This window comes from Oenanthe melanoleuca, unplaced genomic scaffold (assembly GCF_029582105.1).
Source record: "Oenanthe melanoleuca isolate GR-GAL-2019-014 unplaced genomic scaffold, OMel1.0 S001, whole genome shotgun sequence".
NCBI classification, from domain to species: Eukaryota; Metazoa; Chordata; class Aves; order Passeriformes; family Muscicapidae; genus Oenanthe; species Oenanthe melanoleuca.
The window spans coordinates 5967322-5992376 of record NW_026612650.1 but is presented as its reverse complement, the minus strand read 5'-3'; the positions used below and the strand labels follow the sequence as shown (position 1 = coordinate 5992376).

The window sequence follows — 25055 nt, the reverse complement described above, 5'->3', positions numbered from 1 at the left end:
GCTCAGGACAAGTCGGTCTGGTACAAGGGGTCCCCAGGCACAGCACGGAGGTTGCAGCGATGTGATCTTTCAGGTCACCTCCAAGCCAAAGCATGCCATGACTCCGTGATTCTGAAATGCCTCCCCTCCTCATCCTGAGGCAGAAAAAGAAACTTGGCACCAAGTTCCGCGTTGCAGACCTGCAACTGTCTCAACAGAGAATGAAAAGAGATGACAATACTGAGACGATTTTTCTACTTGAAATTTCAATGCTTCGCTCCTTGCACACTAGCAAAACTGTCAGAAGAGGCAATTCTTCCCTACGAAATGTTTTGTCACACCCAAAGAAGAAACCCACAAGCCAACAGTCTTCTTTATTCCTACACTGCTTTATTTGGTTATTTCCCGAATAGAAATTCGCTCTTTTTTGTTTGTTTGTTTGTTTGTTGGTCTTGTTCGGCGGGGCACGCGGCGGCTCCTCTGTTGAGTTCACGGAGGCCACGGAAGCAGCAGCAGCAGCAGCAGCAGCAGCAGCAGCAGTAGCAGCAGCAGCAGCAGCAGCAGCAGCGCCTCTCTCGATCGGGTTTCCGCTCGATTTCCCGCTCGCTCTCCGTCCCCTTGTCCCTTCCACACTCCCTCTGCTCCCGTCGCGTCCCGTCCGTGTTCGGCCTCTCCCAGCCCGGCTCATGCCGCGCCCCGCAAGGCGCCCGTGGCCGAGCCGGCCCCCTGCCCGGCCCTGTGGGGCCCGCCGCTGTGCCGCCTCCGCGGGGCTCTGTCCCTTCTGGCTGCGGCGCCTTCTGAAGAGCCTCTAGCAGAGCTCCTCGCTCCGGTGGTGCCGGTGCCGGAGCAGCGCCGTGTTTTGGCTCCGCCTGGCGCGGGCCCTGGCCCGGCCCCGGCCCCGAACGAGGCCCCTCCCGCGGCTCCGCCCGCAGCCGCCCCGCAGCCGCCCGGCTCCCGCCCCGCGGCCGGTGGCTTCCCCGGTGCGAGCCCCGCCGCCCGTCAGCTCGGCCGCCGGTCCCGAGCCGCCGGAGCCCGGGGCAGCTCGGGAAGCAGCAGCGCCCAGGTCGGGCGGGTGCCCCGGGCAGAATGGCGAGAGCGCCGTGCCGTCCGCACGGGCGGAGAAGCCTCCCCTGGAGCAGCTCTACCGGGAGGGCCCGCTGCTGGCAGCGGCGGCTGCGGCAGCGTTTACACCGGGGCCGGCTCAGAGCGGGAAGGAGGGCGGCGGGCGGCGGGCGGCGAGCTGAGCCCGGCGCTGGCCTTGGCTTGCAGGTGGCCATCAAGCGAGTGGCCCGGGATCGCATCTGGGAGTGGGCGCGGCTGGTGAGTGAGCGGGGCCAGCGGGAGCAGCCGGCGGGGCGAGCCGGGCGGGGCGAAGGCCAGGCCCGGCAGGGTGGGTGGCAGCCGGGACGTTGTGAAGGGAGCAAGCGTGGAAGGAGCGGGGGCTGTGCAACGTCCCGGGCCGGGCAGTGGCGAGCTGCGGCGAGCCGGGAAGGGGGTGCCGAAGGCGCGGCGCAGCATCGGCCCCGCTGACGGCATCGTGATCCTCCCGTAGCACGACAGCACACTTGTGCCCCTGGAGCTGGTGCTAGCCTGGATGGTTTCGTGCCCTGGCTTCCGCGGCGTCGTGCGGCTCCTGGACTGGTTCGAGCTGCCCGACGGCTTCGCGCTGGTCATGTAGCGTGCGGAGCGCTGCCGGGACCTGCGGCACTTGCTGGAGGCGGGCGGGTCCCTGCCAGAGCCCGTGGCGCGGGGGCTGTTCCGCCAGGTGCTGCAGGCCCTGCGGCACTGCACCAGCCGCGGCGTCCTGCACCGCGACATCAAGGCCGAGAACGTCCTCGTCGACCTGGCCTCTGGCGAGGCCAAGCTCATCGACTTTGGCTGCAGCACAATCCTCCAGGACACCTTCTACACCTGGACAGCAGGTGAGCCCAAAGCTGGGGCCCAGCCGGGCGGCAGAGGTTCTCCCCTTTGCTAGCACAGGGGGAAGAGGGAGGGAGAGAGGGAAGGAGGGAGGGGGAGGGAGGGGGAATCCTTCTTCAGCTGGCTGCAGCCAAGCTGCTTTTCGGCAGGGCAGGGGCTGGCTGTTGTGGAGCTGGCTGGGAGGGAGCGAGCAGCATCGGCCTAATGAGCTGCGCCCGTGTCCCGTAGGAACGCGAGACTACTTCCTTCCGGAGTGGATCCTCTTCGGCTGCTACCACGGCCAGCCAGCCACCATCTAGTCCCCGGGCATCCTGCTCTATCAGCTGGTGTGCGGGCACCTTCCTTTCAAAACCGGAGAGGACATCGTTCGGGGCCAGCTCTTCTTCCCATCCCATGTGTCTCAAGGTGGGAAGCAAGAATGGGTTTGGGAGTGGGCAGTTGGCACATCAGCATCCTGCTCTTGCAGCTAGGGAGGAGGTTGATCTCCAGTGCTTCGCAGGAGGAGGCGACAAGTGTGCCTCTGTGCTGCTCACCTCCGAAAGGAAAGATGGATGGGAGCTTTGGGTGCAGTTCCAAGCACTCCTAGTGTCGGGTGGGTACTGTGGAATCTGGGAGAGCGTGGCCAGGAGCTGACCAGCAGTTTCTGGTTTCTCTCTGCAGAGTGCCAGGTGGTGTTTATGCATGGACTCTACAGACAGGCCATGCCTGGAAGAGCCTGTAGTGCATTCTTGGCTGCAGAAGCCCCACCTGGCCCAGGAGACAGCAGAGATCCATCCCTCTGCACAGTAGGATCCAGGAGCCCAGCAAGTACCAGCTGCTCGCACCTCATGGCGCTCAGTGAAATCCCCAGAGGGTTTCCCTGCGGCCGCGGCACAGAGCAGAGAGCGCAGCCCAGGAGATGTTTCCGCGGGTGCCTGGCGAGTTGTGGGGGGAGCAGCTCAGGGGTCCCCGTCCTATTGAAGAAGTGGCACAGGGCAGTGAAGTAGCCACAGACTGGAAAAGGGGAAGCATCCCCCTGCAGCTCAATGGCATCGCAATGTCCCCGCAAGCCGAGGCACAGCTGGCATGTTCTTGTGGAGCACGATGTGGAGCTGGAGAACGCCATCCTCGAGCTGGCTGCTGGCAGGGCGAAGCCGATGGGCTTTGGTTGCGGCCCCTTCCCGGAGGACACGCTCTGCATCCCGACAAAATCAAGATGAATCCCCAGCCGGCGCAGGGGTGGGGGGATGCTCGTGCTTCCAGGCACGGCAGGGCTCGGCCTGGCCACGCACTGCAGGTTCCCTGCTCGGCAGCAATGGGGAATATTAATCTTTCCTCCGCCTGCCCAGCTGCTTTTTGGCGGGACAGGGGACAGGTGTTGTGGAAGGGGAACCGGCTCCTGGCGTCGCTGAGAGCTTCTTCCAGCATGCCTGGCACGGGCTGGTGTGGGGGCAGCCAGCCTGACCAAAGCATCCGAGTGGATGGGGAGTGGCAGAGAGGGACGGGTTCTGAAGCCAGGCCCCAGCTGCTCTGCTTTGCAGGTCCTTGAGGAAGGGATGGGCGTACGGCAGGAAAGGTGGGGTTTTTCCTCACCCGTGGAGAGGTTTCATTCTCGCATGGAGTGGTCAGACCCTCCCCAGGTCCATGAAACAGTGATAACCTTTGGCACTTTTCCTTGTTTCCAGGTCTTGTTTGGAATTGACTTTCATGCAATTGTTCTTTGTTTTTTCCAGGAAGATTGCACCCGGTGCCAGGATTGGGTGGGGAAGCACCAGCACTGTCCGTGGAGCCCGTCCAGTTCCAGCACTACCCCGGGGGGCCACAGTGTGCAAGGACATCCCCTTCAGGAAGGACGAGGGCCTCATGTGGGATCAGCTCCTCTCGTGGCAGCAGGTCTCCAGAGGTGGGTACCCGGTTCCACAGCACAGATGGCAGAAGGGCTTGGGGCAGAGGGCAGCGGGCACACGAGAATCTCGCTCTTGCAGCTGCTGAGGAGGTTGCTGTGCTGTGCTTAAGCAGAAGAGGTGGAGCGTGGTTAAACCCTAATCTTAGAAAATCAGGATTTTAGTTACCTTGCTGAAAATAATTAGAAGTTAGAAGGGAGTAGTTATTTGAAACTTAAATAATTTATTGTCTGTCATTTCATGTTTGCTCAGCTGCGCTTACAATGGGAAAAGACGAAACTAGTGAGCAGATCCAAAGGAACATAGACAATGCAACCAGAAACCCATTCTTTGGAAAATTGGATTATCCCCAGAAATCATTTGTATTGTCAGTGATAGAAAAGGTCAAGAGTTTAGGGTGAGGAAGGCTCGCCTTACTTCCTCCTTTTAAGACCTCTCCCCACAAAAACGATCCCAGACTTAATTTAAGAAGTCAATCACGCATGCTTAATAGCTATTCAAGCTAATTATCACAGGAAGTGGGGGATGAGAGGGGCTGTTATTATGAATATGTATTTGTTTGAATCTTTTGCTAATAAATAGACTTTGTGATCACCTGTGATTTAGCAGTGCGTATTAGAGGATTACCTCACGCTGCTGCCCAGCGCTGAATAAACATACACTTTCTAACTTTAAATTGTTAGAGAGTCTTTTGTCTGTCACAATTGAGTATTGGTATTAGACCAATACTCTTATTTTGGTAGATTACCAGGGCACGTGGAATCCAGTGTCCATTGTGATGTGTCACAGCCTCATGGAAACATGGGTACCATTGTCATGCAATGAAATCTCATGGAAGAAAGTGTCAATTGGGAATATGGCATGGCCTCATGGAACCCAGCTGCAAGAAGGACCATACCATGGCTCATGGAAGCAAGGGGCCACTGAGACACAGCGGGGCCTCATGGACCCAAGTGACCATAGTGACACCATGGATTCTCATGGAACAAACTGTCAGTTGTAACACAGCAGTGTGCCATAGAACACAGGTGCCACTGGGTCATGGCCACTGCTTATGGAACAAAGTGTCCATTGTGACACAACTGGGCCTAATGGAACACAGAAGACCATTGTGATGCAATGGAATGTCAAGAACCCAAGCCTGCATTGTGAAACAGAGGGGCCTCATGGGACCAAGGAGACCACTGTGAAGCAATGGAATGTCCTGGAAGAACAGGTAAATTTTCAAGACAGCAGGTCCTGATGGAACCCAAATGCCAATGGGACATTTCCAAAGCTGGTGCAAGTAAGTGTCCATTGTGAAAGAGCCTGGTGTAACGGAACACAGGACAACATTGTTACCCAGTGGAATGTCATGGAACCAAGTGCCCACTGCTTCATGAGGCAGCCTTATAGAGTGTTGGAGACCATTATGTTGCAATAGAATATCCTAAACATTTTTTACAAACCTGGGCTTTATAAAACCAAAGAGATCACTGTGATGCAATCAAATCTCAGGGAACCAAGGGTCAATTGCCACCACATCAGATTCTCCGGAAACTGAGGAGAGCATTGTGACATAGTGAAATCTCAAGAAACCCAGGCTTTATTTTAAAAAAGTGGGGCCAAATAGGACACAGGGACCAGTGGGACACTGCCAACTCTTATGCAATACAGTGTCCATTGAGACACAGGGCAGGTCACGGAAATTTAGGGACTGTTGTAATGTAAGACAGGCAGGATGCAGAGCTGTCAGCAAAGGAAGGGCCAGCGAGGTGGAGCAGCCGGGGGATGACGACAGCCTGCAGGGACAGAGGTGCAGGGCATGGACACCGTAGGACAGCCTGGGCTGCAGAGGGCACAGGGATGGGCAGCAGCTGAAAGGCCCTGCCAGAGCCAACTGCTGCAGCACTTGGGCCATGGCTGCTGGCCCTGGGCCTGAGGCCAGCAGGGGACAAGTGAGCCTTGCTGTGCTGGGGCCTCATTGCCTCCTTGTCCCTGCTCAGCAGCCTGGCAGGGGCTGCCCCATGGTCCTGCCCTTGGCATTGCACATCCCCAGAGCCCAGTGGCCCGGGAAGAGCCCTGAGCAATGAGGGAGGGACAGGATCTGCCTTGCCAGGGGCTGGGGCTCAGCCTTGGCCCTTTGCATTCCTGAAACACATCCAGGTTTGCTCAGCATCAGAGACACCTTTCCCTTGTTTGTCCCCACCTGTAATCACTGCCTCCATTGTTCTACTCTAACTGGAACGTCGGGACACTTTCTCAGTGGGACCCATTAAAAATTCAACAAACTTAGGAGTTTGAATTTAACTTTTTTGAGCAGACTCTCAGGGACTGAGTCTGATGTAAACAGCACGAAAGCCCTGAGAGGTTCATTAAAGTCCTTGTGCTGTGTCTCTGCTGCTGAGCTGGGCTTGGCTCCTGGCACAGAGGCAGTTCCCAAGGTAAACCAAGAAAAGCTTCAAAAAGACATTTCTGCTGAGGAGCAGCTTCTCTCCCAGCCCAGCAGGGCTGAGGGCACTGCCTGCAGGCACTGAGGGGACAGGAGCCAGGCACAGACAGGCTAAAGGTAATCAGGACTGGGAAGACATTGAGCTCAGACTTCACTTGGGGAAACATCTTCACAGCCCTGGACATGGTGAGTCTGTGGGTGCAGGGCAATGTCCCCTGTGCTCCTGGAGGGATCTCCTGGAGCCAGCACAGCCCACAGCCTGGGGGATGTGTCAGGAGGACTCTCCCAGTTTCTCTGAGGCACAGGAGGAGGAGGAGGATGTGCTGCAGAGTGGGGCTGCCCTGGGCACCGTCAGAGGGACAGGGCAGGATGGCTCCTGCTGCCAGGGACGGCTGCAGGGGCTGAAGCTGGGGCTGCAGCCAGGGCTGCCCAAGGCTGTCCTGCAGAGCAGCTCCTGCAGCCCTCAGGGCTCCTGGCCAGCCCAGGGCATGTGCCACCTGCCAGGGGCAGCTCTCAGCCTGGCAGCTCCCCATGGACTGTGGGGAGAAGTTGGAGGTGGAAGGAGCCACCCTCATCAGGGCAGATTCCTCCTGCTGTGGAGATGGTGCTGCATGGCCAGGGCTGCTCTCAGCTTTCTCCTCAAGGGAAGGGAAAGGGGCTGTCAGGTGTGTCTGTGTCACTGAGACTCCTGAACTGTCCCACTGGGGATCAGCAGATCTGCCTCAGATCTCCCTCACAAAGTTCCTCCTCACCCTCCTCTGCCTACAGGCAGCAGCAGCAGCACCGTGGGCAGTGCCTTGAGCTCGGAGGGGTCTGCAGGGCAGAGCTGAGCCTCCAAGGCTGGGTTGGGCTCTGGGAGCACTGCAGGGATAAGGCTTGGATACAGAGGAACAGCTCCCATTAGGCACAACTCCAGGCATCAAGAGCCAGAAAAGCCTTGGAATCCCTCTCTCTGCCTATCTTCACTGAGAAAAAAACAAGATAGGAAAAATAATTTCATAATTTCAGCCTTCAAAAAAGCTACTTTTTTTCCTCAAGCATTTTTTAAGTGTGTTCACCCTGGATTAGAGGGAGGTGAAGTGAAAATTGGGCACCTTTGTGGGACCAGCAGATCTGACTGCACTGGGGGCACAGGAGGCCCTATTTTCCCTCTGGGCTCCACCGTGTTCAAGCTGAGGGCAGTGCTGAAGATGAGGCAGTAAATCAGCAGCAGATACCAAACTTAACAAAGATTTGAAAAATTTCGCCACAGGAAGAGCATTATTTCTAGGAAAGTCGTAAGAAAAAAGCATAGGATTAAAGCAAAGAAGTTGGTCCAAACTTGTCAATGTCTTCTTTCGACAGTCCACAATGGCTATTTTGAAGAAATGTCCAACAGCAGCTCCATCAGCCACTTCCTCCTGCTGCCATTGGCAGACACACGGCAGCTGCAGCTCCTGCACTTCTGCCTCTTCCTGGGCATCTCCCTGGCTGCCCTCCTGGGCAACGGCCTCATCATCAGCGCCGTAGCCTGCGGCCACCACCTGCACACCCCCATGTTCTTCTTCCTGCTCAACCTGGCCCTCACTGACCTGGGCTCCATCTGCACCACTGTGCCCAAAGCCATGCACAATTCCCTCTGGGACACCAGGAACATCTCCTACACAGGATGTGCTGCTCAGCTCTTTTTCTTTCTGTTCTTCATCTCAGCAGAGCTTTCCCTCCTGACCATCATGTGCTACGACCGCTACGTGTCCATCTGCAAACCCCTGCACTACGGGACCCTCCTGGGCAGCAGAGCTTGTGCCCACATGGCAGCAGCTGCCTGGGCCAGTGCCTTTCTCTATTCTCTGCTGCACACAGCCAATACATTTTCCCTGCCCCTGTGCCAGGGCAATGTCCTGGGCCAGTTCTTCTGTGAAATACCACACATCCTCAAACTCTCCTGCTCACACTCAAACCTCAGGGAACTTTGGCTCATCGCTGTTGGTTCTTGTTTAGCATTTGGCTGTTTTGTGTTCATTATTTTCTCCTATGTGCAGATCTTCAGGGCTGTGCTGAGGATCCCCTCTGAGCAGGGACGGCACAAAGCCTTTTCCACCTGCCTCCCTCACCTGGCTGTGGTCTCCCTGTTTCTCAGCACTGGTATATTTTCCTACCTGAAGCCCTCCTCCATCTCCTCCCCATCCCTGGATATGGCTCTGTCTGTTCTGTACTCAGTGGTGCCTCCAGCCCTAAACCCCCTCATCTACAGCCTGAGGAACCAGGAGCTCAAGGCTGCAGTGTGGAGACTGATGATGGCATTGTTCAAGAAACAATAAACTGCTTTCTATTTTCTGCATGTCACTTGCAATAAAAATCATCTTTGATAATATTTGTTTGGTTTGGTGGTTGAATTGCTCTTTAATTTGTTTTGCTTTACTATTTCAATATATTCCACAAAGAAATTGCTTTCTTTGCACCCTTTCTCTTTTTGTTTCTCCCCATTCTTCTGGTAGCCACAGACTGTGTCAAAGAGGGGCTGTGCCCTTGGTGGCTTCAAACAAACGGAAGGGTCTCTCTCCCAGCAAAGTTTCCTCCTTTTATGCCCCTTCTGTTCCCTTCTCTGGAGCTGCAGCAGCAATGTCTGTGTGCAGAGCTGGGGCAGATCAGTGCTGGCACAGCAGCTGTGCCCAGCAGCAGCAGCACTTGGTGTTGCCAGTGCTGCTCCCGTGCCACTGCCCCGCTGCCCTCCTGCCCCTCATGTTGCTGCAGGGCCTGAGTGCTCTCGGGGCCGGGCACAGCCCTGGGGGTGGCAGTGCTGGGGCTGCAGCAGGGACAGGCCATGGGCACTGCTGGGGCAGCGCTGACGCCTCAGGCCAGGGCCTGGGGGCTCCAGGCTCCTTGGCCAGGCTCTCTCCACAGCACTTGGCCAGGCCAGTGCTGAGCAGAGAAAACCCCCGTGAGCAGCCCCAGGCTGTAGATGAGGCTGGGGGGCAAACAGCATGGCTGGTGCTCTGCAAGGTCCCTGCAAGGGGGAGACCCTGGCAAGGAGCAGCAGAGCAGGGGTGATCCATCCCCACTGCGCTGGACAGCCCAGGGCAGCGTCCCAGAGCGTCCTCATGCACCTGCCAACAACATCCCCCCTCTGCAGCCCTGGCCTCTCCCCCAGCTCACACAGGTGCCGCATCCTTGCAGGCACAGACACGGCAGCACTGGCTCAGGAGCCCCTGTTTGCACTGCACAGAGCAGGCGTCAGCACCCTCATGGTGCTGCTGTGGGGAGATGGAGCTGAGTGAGCACAAATGCCATCAGCCCCTGGGGCCAGCAAGGGCTGGGGATGGGAAGGAAACCACTCAGGTTTGTTGTGGCCTCTGCAGTCAGCCAGAAATTTGTTCCCATGAGCTGTGACTTTCCTGTCCCACTGCAGATGTTGTTGCTCAGAGCCAGGGCTGCCCTGCAGCCACTGCGAAAGGTCCTGAGCATTTTCTCTGCTTTACCTTTGCTTTCTTTCCTGTTCCTGGTAAAAATTTCTTCCTATTGCCTGTCCCTGTTCCCTCCCCCTCAAACAACCCATCCTTGTTTGCCCCTTTCTTCTTCAGCCACGCTCTCCATTTCATTTCCTGAACTGGCACCATGGGAATGTCCCTTGGGGTGCAGGATCATCCTACAAGTGCTTCAGGAATTGTCTGCAGGCTCCTGCAGTGCCTCGTGCTGCTCCCTTGCCAGAGGCACCACAGGCCAGGGGGGCACATCTGGGCTGGTGTGTCTGGGTGTGGGGCTCCCTGTTGTGGGCAGTGAGGAGGGGCTGGAGAGGCTCTGCAGGACTGACAGGATGGGCTTTGGGGCTGTGAGGAGAAGCTGAGGGACCTGGGCTGCTGGACCATCTGAAGAGGAGGCCCAGGGCTCATCCTGCAACTGCTCCAAGGGTGGTTTCAGAGAATCACAGAATCAGCCAGGCTGGAAAAGACCTTGGTGATCATCAAGTTCAACCTTTGCCCTGACACCATCTTGTCTCTCCTGAGCCTCCTCAAGGATAAATACCCCCACCTCTGCCACTCCTCACAAGATTCGTGTTCCAGACTCCTCACCAGCTTTCTTAACCTTCTCTGGACACACTCCAGCCCCTCCATGTCCATCGTAAATTGTGGAGGCCCAGAACAGAATGAGGACTCAAGGTCCAGCCTCAGCCGTGCTGAACACAGGGGAAGAATCACTGCCCTGGTCCTGCTGGCCACACCATTCCTGATCCAGACCAGGTGCCACTGGTCTTCTTGACCACCTGGACACACTGCTGGCTCATGTCCAGCCTGCTGTCCATCAGTGTCCCCAGGTCACTTTCTGCCTGGCCACTGTCCAGCCACTCTCTCCCCAGCCTGGAGCACTGCAGGGGTTGTTGTGGCCAAAGTTCATGACCTGGAACTTGGTCTTGTTAAACCTCACCTTGTTGGACTTGGGCCCGGGATCCAGCCTGTCCAGGTCCCTCCAGCTGATCCACACTCACACCCAGCTTGGTGTCATCAGAGTCCTATATGGCCCTGGAGTTTCATAATGGTCTCCATGATTCCATGAGGCCTCACAAATCCATGAGGTGTCACAATGTCCCTCTGGTTCCTTGGGACCCCATGGTGTCACAAAGTCCCTTGTATCCTTGGGCACTGCAGTGCTACAGTGCATCCCTGGTTCCATGAGGTCCCACAGTGCAGCAATGCTCTCCTTGGTTCCACAGTGTCACAATGATCTCTTGGTCCCAAGGGCCACCACGGTTTCAAACATGTTTCCTTCTTCCATGAGTCCCTGAGGAGCAACACTGGCCCCTTGGTTCCATTTTCCCTCCAGTGTCACAGTGGCCCCATCATCACACGAGGTCCTGCTCTGTCACAATGCTCTGCATGGTCCCACAAGGCCCTGCAGTGTCACTGTGGCCTCTTGGCTCCATGAGGCCTCCGAGTGCCACCATGAATTCTTTGGTGCTGCAGTGTCACAATGGAGCCCTGGTTACACAAGATCCTGCAGTGTCACGAGGGACCCTTGGTTCCATGGGGCACCACAGTGTCACAATTGTTCCCTTAGTTCCCAGAGTCCTTGCAGTGGAACAATGGCCCCTTGATTCCATTGGCCCCAGGCTCTCACAAGGCTCTCCTTGGTTCTGCAGTGGCACAATGGCCCCTTGGTTCCACCAGGCCCTGCAGTGTCACAGTGGCCTCTGTGGTTCCACGAGGACCCAGACTGTCACCATGGACTCCTTGCTCCCATGTAGCCCCACAGTGTCACAGTGGCCCCTTGGCTCTGTGGTGCCATGTCATACACAGTGTCACCATGGTCCTCTCAGTTCCACGAGGCCCTGCAGTGTCACAATGTCCCCTTGCTTCCCCAGGGCCTGCAGTGTCACAATCATCACAGAATCACCCAGGCTGGAAAAGATCTTTGAGAGCATCAAGTCCAACCTGTGACCCATCAACACCACCTTGTCACCCCGACCATGGCACTCAGTGCCACATCCAGTCCTACCTGAAACACTTCCAGTGATGCTGACTCACCCACCTCCCTGGGTAGCCTATTCCAATGCCAAATCACCATTTTTGTGAAGAATATTTCCCAATGTCCAGCCAAAAAATCCCCTGGTGCAGCTTAAAGCTGTGTTACTGTTCCCTGAGAAAAAAGTCCAACCCTCTCCTGGCTGCACCCTCCTGTCAGGGAGTTGTAGAGAGTGATGAGGTCTCTCCTGAGCCTCCTCTTCTCCAGGATAAACATCCTCAGCTCCCTCAGCTACTCCTCAAAGGACTTGTGTTCCAGACCCTTCACCAGCCTTGTTGCCCTTCTCTGGACACGTTCCTATCCCTCCATGTCCTTCCTAAATTGGGGGCCCAGAACTGGGCACAGCACTCGAAGTGCGGCCTCACCAGTGCTGAGCACAGGGGAAGAATCACTGCCCTGGTCCTGCTGGCCACACCATTCCTGATCCATAGGAGTCCCAGGACTTGGATGAGGGAAATAGAGGGAAGGGGATGGGGGAAAAGTGTTATTGATTTCCAGCTATGAAGGGTCTTGATTTTCATATCCATTCATACTGCATTAGAAGTTGCTGGTGGTCAATATTATTTGCTTATATATTTCTATAAACAGGAAAAGACAACAATAAAAATGTTCTCTCTGCTTTGTTTCCAATAAAGTATATTCACTTGGAATACACTTCTGAAATCTATCTTATTAACCACAGAAGAATTGAAAACTTAAATTATTCTCAGAGGTGTTTCTTGTTTGGATGTTTTGAAGAAAAGTTTATGAGTCTTTGCCACTGAATTCCTGAACTGAAGAGTTCAAGAAAGAAGAGGCCTCTGGAACAGTAAAATTCATCAGCAATCTCCAAGTCCCTGAGGATCCATCCTCATCAGAGCAGGAATGAACAGAAATGGGCACAGCTTTGTGGCTGCCCCAGCTCTGGCATGGGCCCTGGGCCTGGAGCAGGAGCAGCTCTGCAGGGCCCCAAGGCCGGGGCTGTTGTGCTGGCCTGGGCAGATGGGATGGCAGCAGGGGCTGCAGAGCTCTCAGGAGCTCAGGGAGAGGGGAGCAGGGCACACAGGGAGCCTCCTTTTGCCTTGGCCAAGCACCTTCCCAATGACCACCCCAAATGGCCACACTCACTGACTCCCCCCACTTACCAGAACCACTGACCAGAACCACTGACCAGAACCACTGAACACACGCATTGCCAAGACACCAATGCCTGTACCCCAATTGACCACACCCCACTGAATTTTCCCACTCACCACTCCCACTGACCACACCCTATGAGCACTCTGCACTGCTCACACCCACTGACCACACCCACTGACCACACCCACCAGACCTGCTGACTGCACCCACTGACCATACCCCAATGACCCCCAAACTGACTGTACACCCATTGACCACTCCCAATGACTGCACCCACTGACCACACCCCATTGACCATCTCAGTGACCACACCCATCGTCCACACATGCTGCTCACACCCACTGACCAAACCCCTGACCACCCAAGTGACCACCCCCACCTGACTACCCAACTGACCACAGCCACTGACCACACACAGTGACCATAACCTGACTGACCACACGCCACTGACAACACTCCCTGAACCCCACCAAATTACCACCCCCTCCCTGACCACAGCCACTGACCACATTCACTGACCCCCCAATGACCACCCCCACTAACTGCACCCATTGACCACACCGACTGACCAAACACCACTGACCACCCCCAGTACCCGCATCAACTGGCCATTCCCCCTCTGACCACAGCAACTGACCACAAACACCGACCAGCCACACTGACCCCACCCACTCAGCACAGCTAGTGACCACATTCACTGACCACACCCACTGACTGCACCCACTGACCACACCCACTGTGAAGACACAAGTGCCCACACTCCATTCACATCAACCTCTGACCACCCAACTGACCACACTGCTGCTGACCGCCCCCACTGATCACCTCCTACTGATCACACCTACTGACCACACCTACCAACCACATCCTACTGACCACACCCACTGACACACCCACTGACCATGCCACTGACCACCCCATATGGCCACACCCACTGACCGCTGAACTGACCATTCCCCCCACTGACCTCACCCACTGCCCACACACCCATGCCCACGCTCCAATGCCCCCACTCACTCACGGTACCATCTTAACAAACACAATTAACACACCCACTGACCACTCCACCACTAACTACAACCACTCATTACCCTAATGGCCTCTGACCACACCATGCTGACCGCCACCATTGACTGCACCCAATGACCCCAGCCACTGACTCCCCCCATGACCACACCAATTGACCACCCAAATGACCACACCCACTTACCACCTCCCCACTGACCTCCCAACTGGCCACCTCCACTGACCACAGCTACTGATCGCATCCCACTGCCCACATCCGCTGACCACAATCACTTACCACTCCCACAGACCACACCGCACTGTCCACACCCATTGACTGATACCAATGCCCACACCCCTCTGACCACACCCAGTAACAACACAACTGACCACACTACCACTGACCATAACTACTTACCACAAACCACTGACCACCCAAACCTACCAAACCCACAGACCACCCCAAATGACCACACCCACTGACCACACCTATTACCTTAATTGGAGTTGTGGTTGGAGACAGAGATGACACAGCAATCCATATAACAAAAGCTTTCTGTATTGTTCGGGACCCTTCTTCAATTGAGGCTTTGAATGTTCCAGATATACACATGTGATTGTTTGGGGTCTTAACACACCCATTTCCCTGGCCAATGATGCATCTGCACTTGGGGTTCAATGAATTGGCTGCGATCCTTTATATGTGCTCAAATCCATCCAATCATCGCTCAGCCAGGGACAAGGTTACATCTAGGCTGGTGTGGTAGTTTGTAAAGATTCCCTAAAATTTTTCTCTGCCAGGACCTGGGCAGCTGCTTTTGGATCGGACAAGGACCAATCGGTGTCTGATTTTTAATACTGACACACTGGTGCACCAGTGAGAAAGTTTATTCATCTTTGTGAAACACACATGTAAAGATGAAAAACCCCAGGAAAGTTCTCTTTCTGTTCTTGCCTCAGTACAGGTAACACCGACCTGGGCCCCTCTGTGCAGCCCGCAGGCCTGGCCGGGCCCAGGTCACGGCCGGGCTCTGACTCTGGGCCCCGTTTTTGGCCGGGGTACTGATAGAAATGGGGAGGGGAGGCCCACACGGCTGCTAAGATCTTAGATTCCCCAGCCTGGCACAGCCAGGGAGCCCGTAGCTCAGCAGCTCAGCAGAACATGGAGCTGACATTCAAACCCTGCCCTGCCGCCGGTCCGTGGGGCCTCCACCCTCGGGAGAGCGGCTCCGGGCGGCCGGGCCGTCCTGGGCAGTGCGGCCTGGGGCAGAGACAGCCGGGCCCGCTCCGGCAAGGGGCCACCCTTTGCCTGCTGGGCAGGGGGAGGGAAACCCATCAGCCCACAGCTGGAACTGAATGCAGCAACTCCCAGAAAACAACCATGGAGCCAGAACAACCACCACTGTTATTTTGGCTGGACCCTTATGATCCTAGTCCAGCCTCAGCGTGGTCTGAAATGCTCCACCAAAACTGCTCCAGCCGCTGTCCAGGCAAGGTAGTAACTCTTCCATTGCTCAGAATGAGACTTGCAGACACTTTGTTCTCTCTCCTGAGTGAAAGAAAAGGACCAAGATGAAGATTTGCACACAAACAGCATAAAAACACTGAGGTCAGACAAAGGGAAGAGTCAGGTCCCAGATGAGGGAAGGAAGAGAGTTGTGGACTGAAATTTCTCCTTTTTAAGCTATGAAGAAGAGACTCTTGTTTCCCTATAACACGTAAAAATATTACAGAGTAAATGTAACTGTTTTAACTGTAAATATGAACAAAGACATTAGTGTTAGATTAAGTAGATGTTGAAATAGCTGTGATCCCTTAAGTTTGAATACTATGAAGACCTGTGCTGCTCCTAGAGGAAGAAGAAAAAGAAGGAAAACCTATTTTTTCAAAAATAAAGCAAGCTTTTTTTTAAACCATTACAACCCTTTAAGTGTGCCCTATAGTTGATATGGTCCTCAATAATAGTTCTAGGAAAACTGTAAGTTAAAGAAAGGATTTTTACATAGTGATCAAAATTCCATTATCCCAGACACCTAATCACTGTAACATGAAGGCCACGAGAAAACTGTTTATTGTGGAGAAATATCCACAGACTGAAGAGGGAAGTCTCCTCTCCCAGTGAATTGGTAAAAGACTATTTTAGAGATGGTAAACTGACTGAGTTGTTTTCTAAATATTTTCAGTGTGAAAGAAAGGAAGTGTGTAGGGGGAGAAAGAGGAGTCTAAAGTTTCATTCTGAGGTTTTTTTCTTTCCTTATAGTTTCCAGTAATAAAGTTTCTCTTTGTACCATTTAAAGTTCAGACTGTTTTGCCTTCCTCAGAATCCTATCTCAAAACAAGAAAATTTCAAATTAGCGAAACAAAACCACTACACCTTGGACCACCAAACCTGTTGGGGATTGTTGGGGGTGAGTGTTTTTCCTATTACTGTGTCAATTTAAAGAATTTTTCCCATTATCATGCCAATGGAGCTGGCTGGTTTACACCCAGGACCTTTGCAACTCTAAACAAAAAGGGTAGGTGGGAGCTGGGCTTCCAGAGGGATTCTCGTGCTTCCGGAGGGGATTCGTGTTTCTGGGAGCTCAGAGGAGGATCCCCCACCTGCAGCCACACAGCCGAAGGCAGGAGAGCCAGACCCTCTGCGATCACCTGCCCTGCATCTGCCCTGCTACAGCCTCCTGCATGTGTGGGCACAGCTGACCACCCGGACACCAACAATGAGCGAGGAGCTGCCCGCTCCAGCCGCTCCCACCCGAGACCGGCACGGCCGCGGCCGCCCCTTCCCGCCTCCACTCCCGCCGAGAGAGAGCGTGCTCACAGCTAAAGAAAAGACTGGAACCAAGTAATCTGTTCTGTTTTGTTAGTAATTTTAACAACTGCTGTTGTTTCTGCTGGTACAGTTGGATATATTAGTAAAAGAGCTGTTATTCCTACCCCCTTATCTCTGCCTCAAAGTCCTTGATTCAAACGTTTATAATATTTGGGGGAGTGGAATTAACGTCTCTGTTTCAAAGGAAAACTTCTGCCTTTATTGGCAGACACCTGTCCTTCAAACCAGGACACCTGTGCATTGACCTCTCAATTGGCCACACCCACCAGAGTGAGCACACCCAATGACCACACCCAATGACCACACCCAATGATTAAACTCACTGACTGCTTCGAACCCACTGACCACACCAAATTGACCACACCCATTGACTACACCCACCAACTCACCACACACACCCCCTGACCACACCCAACTGATCAAACCCAACTGACCACACCCACCCACTGACCACACCCATTGACCACACCCAATTACCAAACTCACTGACTGCATCTAACCCACTGACCACACCCAATGACCACACTCACCCCACTGACCACACCCATCCTCACTGACCACATCCATCAAAGTGTCTGAACACAATGACCACACACAATGACCACAGTCACTGGTCACACCCACTGACCACACCCAATGACCACACACACTGTAATGACCACTCTGTCCACTGACTGCTCCATTGACCACACTCATCTCAGTGACCACATTCCTCTGAATGACCAGACCCACTGACCATACGCACCCCGCTGACCACACACCACTAACCACATCTGCTGACCACACCCACTGACCACCCCACTGACCACCCCAATGACCACACCCAACTGCCCAAATCCCACTGTCCACACCACCTAACCACACCCTCTGCCCACCCAACTGACTACACCTCACTGACCACATCCATTGACCACACCCACTGACCACACCCAACAGTCCACACCCACTGACCACACAACAGTGATCACATCCCACTGACCACACCAAATGACCACATCCAATGACCACACCCAACTGCCAAAACTCCACTGTCCACGCCCCCTAACCACACCCTCTGCCCACCCAACTGACCACACTCACTGACCACACCTCACTGATCACATCCACTGACCACACCCACTGACCACACCCACTGACCACATCCAATGTCCACCCCATTGACCACACCCCAATGACCACCCATGCTGACCTCACCTCAATGACTACACCCTCTCATAACACCCACTGAGCATCCCACTGACCACATCCCAGTGACCATAGCCCACTGCCCACACTTAACTGCCCACCCCAATGACCACACCCACTGACCACACCCACTGATCAACCGAGTACAGTACTGACCACACCCCAATGCCCAAACCCTGCTGACCACTGCCACTGACCACACACAAAGCCTGACCACACCCATTGACTGCATCCAACCCACTGATCACACCCATAAAAATGTCTGAACCCACACAGTGACCATACCCACTGACCACCCCAATGACCACTCCACTGGTCCCACCCACCCCACTGACCACACACACTGACCACATCCATCAAAATAGCTGAACACAATGACCACACCCTCTGACCACACCCACTGCCCATCCCAGTGACCACACCCAACTGCTCACACCTACAGACCACACCCATTGACCACATCCAATAACCACACCCAACTGATTACACCCACTGACCACACCCAACTGCTCACACCTACAGACCACACTTCAATGACCACACCCACTGGCCACACCCACTGACCCCCATTGACCACACCCACTGTCCACACCCAAAGACCACACCCATTGACCACACCAATGACCACACCCAACTGATTGCACCCACTGACCACACCCAACTGCTCACACCTACAGACCACACTTCAATGACCACACCCACTGACCCCTCCAGTGACCACATCCCAGTGACCACACCCATAGCCCACACCCACTGCCCACTCCTGTGACCACACCCATTGATCACACCCAACTGATCACACCTACTGACCACACCCAACTGACCACATCCACTGACAATACCCACCTCAGTGACCACACACACTGATCGCACCCACTGCCCATCCCAATGACCACACCCACTGACCCCCCCAGTGACCACATCCCACTGACCACACCCACAGACCACACCCATTGACCACACCAATGACCACACCAAACTGACTGCACCCACACACCACACCCATTGACCACACCCAATGACCACACCCAACTGAACAACTCCAACTGAGCACATCCACTGACCACACCCACCTCAGTGACCACACAGATTGACCGCACCCACTGACCACCCACTGACCACACCCCCTGTATCCCCCAGCCCCTCCCGCCCAGCCCATCCTCCTCCTGACCCCTCCCTCAGCCTCTTCGGACAGCTCCGAATCCCGAATTTCCCTCACCTGCCTCGTCCCCAATCCCTCCGGCCACATCCGGCGCCGCTTCCGCTTCTACCGTGATGGCTCCAAGATCACTGAGGCCAGCCCCTGGCTCCAAATTTTGGTCGCCCTCCCCTCTGTGGCTGCAGCCGGACGCTTCAGCTGCCGCTACGAGGAGGAGCTGGACACGGGCTGGGCGCCGTCCCCGCTCAGCGCCACTGTCAAAGTACGCGGTGAACTCCAAAAAAACCAAATTTATCCCCAAAATCGAGCCCCCCAAACCCCTAAATTTAGCCCATAATTGAGTCCCTAAATTACCTCAAATTACCTTTAATTTGAGCCCCCAAAATCCCCAAATTACCCTTAATTTGAGCCCCCAAAGCCCTAAATTACCGTAAAATTGCACTCCCAAAATCGCCAAATATTCCCTAAAACTGAGCCCCCAAACTGCCCAAATTACCTTTAATCTGAGTGCTCAAAATCCCCAAATTTCCAGCCAAAATTGGGCCACAAAAGTCCTAAAATTTCCCCCCAAATTTTCTAAAAATTGAGTCCTAAAACCCTCCAAATTTCCCCCAAAATTGAGACCCAAAATTGAGCTCCCAACCCCCCAAATTACCTTGAATTTGAACCCCAAAAAACCCCAAATTTCATCCCAAAATTGAGCCCCAAAATCCCTAGCTATCCCTCAAAACTGAGCCCAAAAATCCCGAATTTTCCCCTCAAATCCATCCCAAATTTTCTAAAAATTGAATCCCCAAACCCTCCAAATTTCGCCCAAAACTGAGACCAAAAATTGAGCCCCTAAATTGCCCCAAATTACCCCAAAAATTTAGCCCCGAAACCCCTCAAATTGCCTTGAATTTGAACCCACATAAAACCAAATTCCAGCCCCAAATTTGGCCCCCAAAATCCCTAAATTATCCAAAAATTGAGCCCGCCAAAAACCCCAAATATTCCTCAAAACTGAGCCCCAAAATCCCAAATTTTCCCTTCAAATCCACCCCCAAATTTTCTAAAAATTGAATCCTAAAACTGTCCATATTTTGCCCAAAACTGAGACCCAAAATTGAGCCTCCAAAATCCCCAAATTACCCTAAAATTGAGCCCCCAAAATCCCCAAATATCCCTCCAAATTGAGCCCCCAAACCCCCCAAATTACCTTGAATTTGAACCCCAAAAAAAGCCCGAATTTCCGCCCAAAATTGAGCCCCCAAAATGCCCAAATATCCCCTAAAACTGAGACCCAAAATTCCGAATTTCCCTCCAAATCCACCCCAAATTTTCTAATAGTTGTGTCCCAAAACCCTCCAAATTTCCCCCAAAACTGAGACCCAAAATTGAGCCCCCAAAATCCACAAATTACCCCAAAATTGAGCCCCCCAAACTGCCCTAAATTGAGCCCCCAAACCCCCCAATTTCCATCAAAATTGAGCCCCCCACATCCCTCAAATTACATTTAATTTGGGCCCCCAAAATCCCCAAATGTCTTCCCAAATTTTCTTAAAATTGACTCCAAAACCACTAAAATTTCCCCCAAAATTTACCTCCAAATTTTCCAAATCTGAGCCTCCAAATTTCCCAAAAATTGAGCCCTAAAAGCCCAAATTGACCCAAAAGTGAGCCCCAAACCCCTAAATTTCCCCAAGATTGACCCTCCAAAATCCCCCAATTTTTCCCAAAATTGAGCCCCCAAATCTCTTGAATTTCACCCCAAATTGACCTAAAATTGAGCTCCCAAAATCCTCAAATTTCCCCCAAATGGAGCCCCAAAACCCCTAATTTTTCCCCTAATATCCTTCAAATTGTGGCCCCAAAAATCCCCATATTACCCCCAAACTGAGACCCAAAATCCCCAAATTTCCTCCCAAATTTCCCTAAATTTCCCCAAAATTTCCCTGAAATTTAGCCCCCAAATCCCCAAGTTTTACCCCAAATTTTCCCAAAACTGAGCCCCAAAACCCGTGATTTATGTAGAATTTTCCCAAAATTGTGGCCCCAGAAATCCTCGAATTACCCTCAAATTTCCCTAAATTTTCCCCGATTTCCCAAAACTGAACCTCCAAATCCCCACTTTCCCAAAGAACTGAGCCCTAAATGCCCAAATTGACCCAAAAGTGAGCCCCAAACCCCTAAATTTCTCCAAAATTGACCCTCCAAAATCTCTCAAATTTCCCCAAAATTGAGCGTCCATAACCCCCAGATTTCCCCATAACTGAGCGCCAAAATCTCTAAATTTCTCCCCAAAATTTCCCCAAAACTGAGCCACCAAAACCCTCAAATTTTCCCCAAAAACTGAGACCCCAAACTGCCAAATTTCCCCAAAAATCAATCCTCAAAACCCCAAAATTTCTCTCCAAATTTCCCCAAAATTGTGACCACAAAAATCCCCATATTACCCCCAAACTGAGACCCAAAATCCCCAAAGTTCCCCCAAAATTCTCCCCAAAGTTCCCCCAAATTGAGCCCTAATACCCCCAAATTCCCCCCCAAATTTCACCCCCAAAATCCCCAAATTCCTCCCAAATTTCCCCCAAATGGAGCCTCCAAAGTCCCCAAATTTCCACCCCAAATTTCCCCAAAATTGAGCCCCAAAACCCCCAAATTTCCACAAATTTGAGCCCCAAAATCCCAGAATTTCTCCCCAAATTTCTCCAAAATTTGGCTTGGAAACCTCCAAATTTCCCCAAAATTGAAGCCCCAAAACCCCCAAATTTTTTGGGGTGTGGGGTGGTGAAACGAGGCCAGCATTGGGGTGGAAATTTGGGCATCCAGAATTTGGAGTCACCACGAGGAATTTAGGGGGATTTTTGGCGGATTTTGGGTTTTTTGGGGAGGGTTTTGGGGAGATTTAGGGCTTTTGGGGTTTTTGGAAAAGATTTTGGGGAGATTTTTTTGTTTTGTTTTGTTTTAAAGGAGGTTTTTGGGTTTTTTTTAGGGCAGTTTTGGGGTGTGGGATTTGGGGTGAATTTGGGGATTTTTAGGGAGATTTTGGGGTGTGGGGTGGGGAAACGAGGCCAGAATTGGGGTCAGAATTGGGGCGTCTGAAATTTGGGATCACCAGGAGGGTTTTGGGGAAGTTTTGGGGTTGTTGGGGCATTTTTGGTGTATTTACTGACCTGGGTTTGTTTTTTGGGGCGAAAATGTTGGGGTTTTTAGATGTCCATTGACATAGTGGTTTTTTGGGGTGGTTTGGGGGTTTTTGGGGAGTTAGCTGACCCAGGATTGTTTTGCGGTTGAAATTTAGGGGCTTTTGGGGGGAGAAATTTAGGGGTTTGTGGGTTTTTGTTGACCAAGGTGTTTTTTCTTGCGTAGTTTTGGGGTTTTTGGGGTGTTCACTGACCCAGGGGTTTTTTGGACGAAAATTCTGGGGGGTCTCGATATTTGCTGACCCAGGAGAGTTTTGGGGACAGTTTTCAGTTTTTTGGGGCATTTGCTGAGCCACAGCGTGTTTTTGGGGCAGTTTTGGAGTCTTTGAGGTGTTCACTGACTCGAGGTTTTTGGGGGTAAATTTTGGGGTTTTTGGGGTATTTGCTGGCCCAGGGGGGTTTTGGAAGGAAAATTTTGTGGGTTTTGTGTGCTCACAGTGTTTTTTTTGGGGTGGTTTTGGGATTTGTGCTGACCCAGGTTTTTTGGGGTCAGTTTTGGGGTTTTTTGGGGCATTTGCTCACCCAGGGTTTTTTTGGGGGGCAAATTTTGAGGTTTTTGGGGTGTTCACTGGCCCAGGTTTGTTTTTTGGGGGGGAAAAGTTTGGGTTTTTTGGGATATTTGCTGACCCAGGGGTTGTTTTTGGGGCAGTTTTGGGGTTTTTGGGTATTTGCTGCCTCGGGGTTTTTTTGGGGGGGAAATTTTGGGGTTTTTGTTGTATTTGCTTTGCCATGGTAGGTTTTTGGGGCAGTTTTGGGTAATTTTGGTGTATATGGTGAACCAGGGTTTTGGAGAGTGCACTTTTGGGGTTTTTGGGCATTTGCTGACCCAGGTTTTTTGGGAGGTGGTTTTGAGGTGTACACTGACCCACGTTTTGTGGTGGGGGGAAGAAATTTTGTGGTTTTTTTTGGGTATTTGCTGAACCAGGGTTTTGGGGAGTGAAATTTTGGGGTTTTAGGGCATTTGCTGACCCAGGTTTTTCTTTTTCAAGGGAAATTTTGGGGTTTTTGGGGTATTTGCTGACTCAAGTGTTTTTTTGGGGGGGTGGTTTTGAAGTTTTTTTAGGGTTTTTTTGGGTTTTTTGGGGTTTTGGGGGTGTTCACTGACCCAGGGGATTTTGGGGGAGAAAATTTGGGGTTTTTTGGATATTTTCTCCCCCAGGGGAGTTTTGGGGGCAATTTTGGGGTGTTTGTTGATTCAGGATTTTTTGGGAGGGAAATTTTGGGGTTTTTGGGATATTTACTGACGCCAGGGAAGTTTTGGGGCAGTTTGGGGTTTTTTGGGGTATTTGCTGAGCCACGGGGTTTTTTTTGGGGCAGTTTTGGCATTTTCGGGGTATTTGCTCACCCAGGGTTTTTTTGGAGTAAAATTTTGGGGGTTTTGGGATATTTGCTTACCCATGGGTTTTTTTGGGGTTTTTGGGTATTTGCTGATCCCGGGGTTTTTTGGGGTGAAATTTTTTAGGTTTTTGGCTATTTGCTGACTCAGGGTTTCTTTGGAGGCAGTTTTTGGGTTTTTGGGGGTATTTTCTGATCCAGGAGAGTCTTGGGGGCATTTTAAAAATTTTTTTGGTTGTTTGCTGATCCAGGCTTTTTTGGGGGGTGATTTTGGGATTTTTGGGGTGTTCATTCACCCAGAGGATGTTCTTGGTGCAGTCTGGGGGTTTTTGGAAATTTGTTGACTCAGTGCTGTTTTGGGGGGGGGGAAATTTTGGGATTTTTTTGGTATTTGCTGATCCAGTGGCGTTTTTGGGGGAAGTTTTGGGGTTTTGGGATATTCACTGACCATAAATGGTTTTTTTTGGGATTAATTTTTTTGGTTTTTGTGGTGTCCACTGACCCAGGGATTTTTGGAGCAGTTTTGGTGTTTTTGGGCTGTTCACCAACCCAGGATCTTTTGGGGGGAAAATTCTGGGTTTTTTGGGGGTATTTGCTGATCTAGAGGGGTGTTTTGGGGTTTTTGGAGTATTTGCTGATCCAGGAGGTTTTCTTGTTGTTTTGTTTGTTTGTTTGTTTTGGGGTTTTTTTTGTGCTTTTGGGGTTTTTAGGATATTTGCTGACCTAGGGGGGGCATTTTGGGGAAGTTTTGGGGTTTTCACAGATCCAGGGATTTTTTGGGGTTTTTTTTTTTTTTATTTTTGGGGTGTTCACTGACTCAGGGATTTTTTTTCGGAAAAATTTTGGGTTTTTGGGGTAATTGCTGACCCAGGGGAGTTTTCGAGGGAAAATTTTGGGGTTTTTTGGGTGTTCACTGACCCAGTGGTTTTTTTGGGGTCGTTTTGGGATTTTTGCTGACCCAGGGTTTTTGAGGAGATTCAGTTTTGGGGTTTTTGGGGAGTTTGGTGAACCGGGGGGGTGTTTCGGGATTTTTGTTGAGCCAGGGGTTTTTTGGGGTGAAATTTTTGGGTTTTGTGGGTGTTCACTGACCCAGGGGGGTTTTGGGGCAAAAATTATGGGGAGTTTGGGTTATTTGCTGACTCTGGGGGTTTTTTGGGGAAATTTTGGTGGTTTTGGTGTTTTTTGCTGACCCAGGTTTTTTCGGGGGGGGGGGGGGGGTGGGGGCGGCGGCGTTTCTCAGCCTCAGCTCAGTTCAGCTCACTTCAATCTTCTCCCATTGGTCGTCGTCGTGGGCGTGGCCTCGCTGCTCCTCGTGCTCCTATTGGCTGCTTGGCTGTGCCGGAGGAGGAGGGGTCAGTGTGGGGGAGGGGAGAAATTCGCCTCCAGATTTTCCCCAAATCTTCCATTTTAACCCCAAAGTTTCCCGTCAGTCCAAAATTAGAAAAAAAATTTCCCCTCAGATCACCAATTTGAACACAACTTTCTCGACTTTTGTCAAAAATTTGCTGAAAATTTTGATCTCAAATAT

The 25055-nt window shown here is 52.5% G+C and overlaps 4 protein-coding genes across 5 annotated transcripts in view; 2 read left to right on the top strand and 2 right to left on the bottom strand.

The window, feature by feature from the left end:
* Positions 1 to 25055, top strand: part of LOC130266127 (uncharacterized) — a 1034314-nt gene that overhangs the window by 131805 nt on the left and 877454 nt on the right. The gene's annotated exons all lie outside the window — the stretch shown is intronic.
* The window catches only part of LOC130266132 (olfactory receptor 14A16-like), a 540143-nt gene that overhangs the window by 334645 nt on the left and 180443 nt on the right, over positions 1 to 25055 (bottom strand). The window lies entirely within an intron of this gene.
* The window catches only part of LOC130266144 (olfactory receptor 14C36-like), a 255402-nt gene that overhangs the window by 110186 nt on the left and 120161 nt on the right, over positions 1 to 25055 (bottom strand). The window lies entirely within an intron of this gene.
* LOC130266139 (olfactory receptor 14I1-like) lies at positions 5015 to 8532 on the top strand. The gene is made up of 2 exons (XM_056515477.1): positions 5015 to 5067; positions 7558 to 8532. The coding sequence occupies exons 1-2, from the start codon at positions 5025 to 5027 to the stop codon at positions 8511 to 8513; spliced, it is 999 nt and encodes a 332-aa protein (XP_056371452.1). The 5' UTR covers positions 5015 to 5024; the 3' UTR covers positions 8514 to 8532.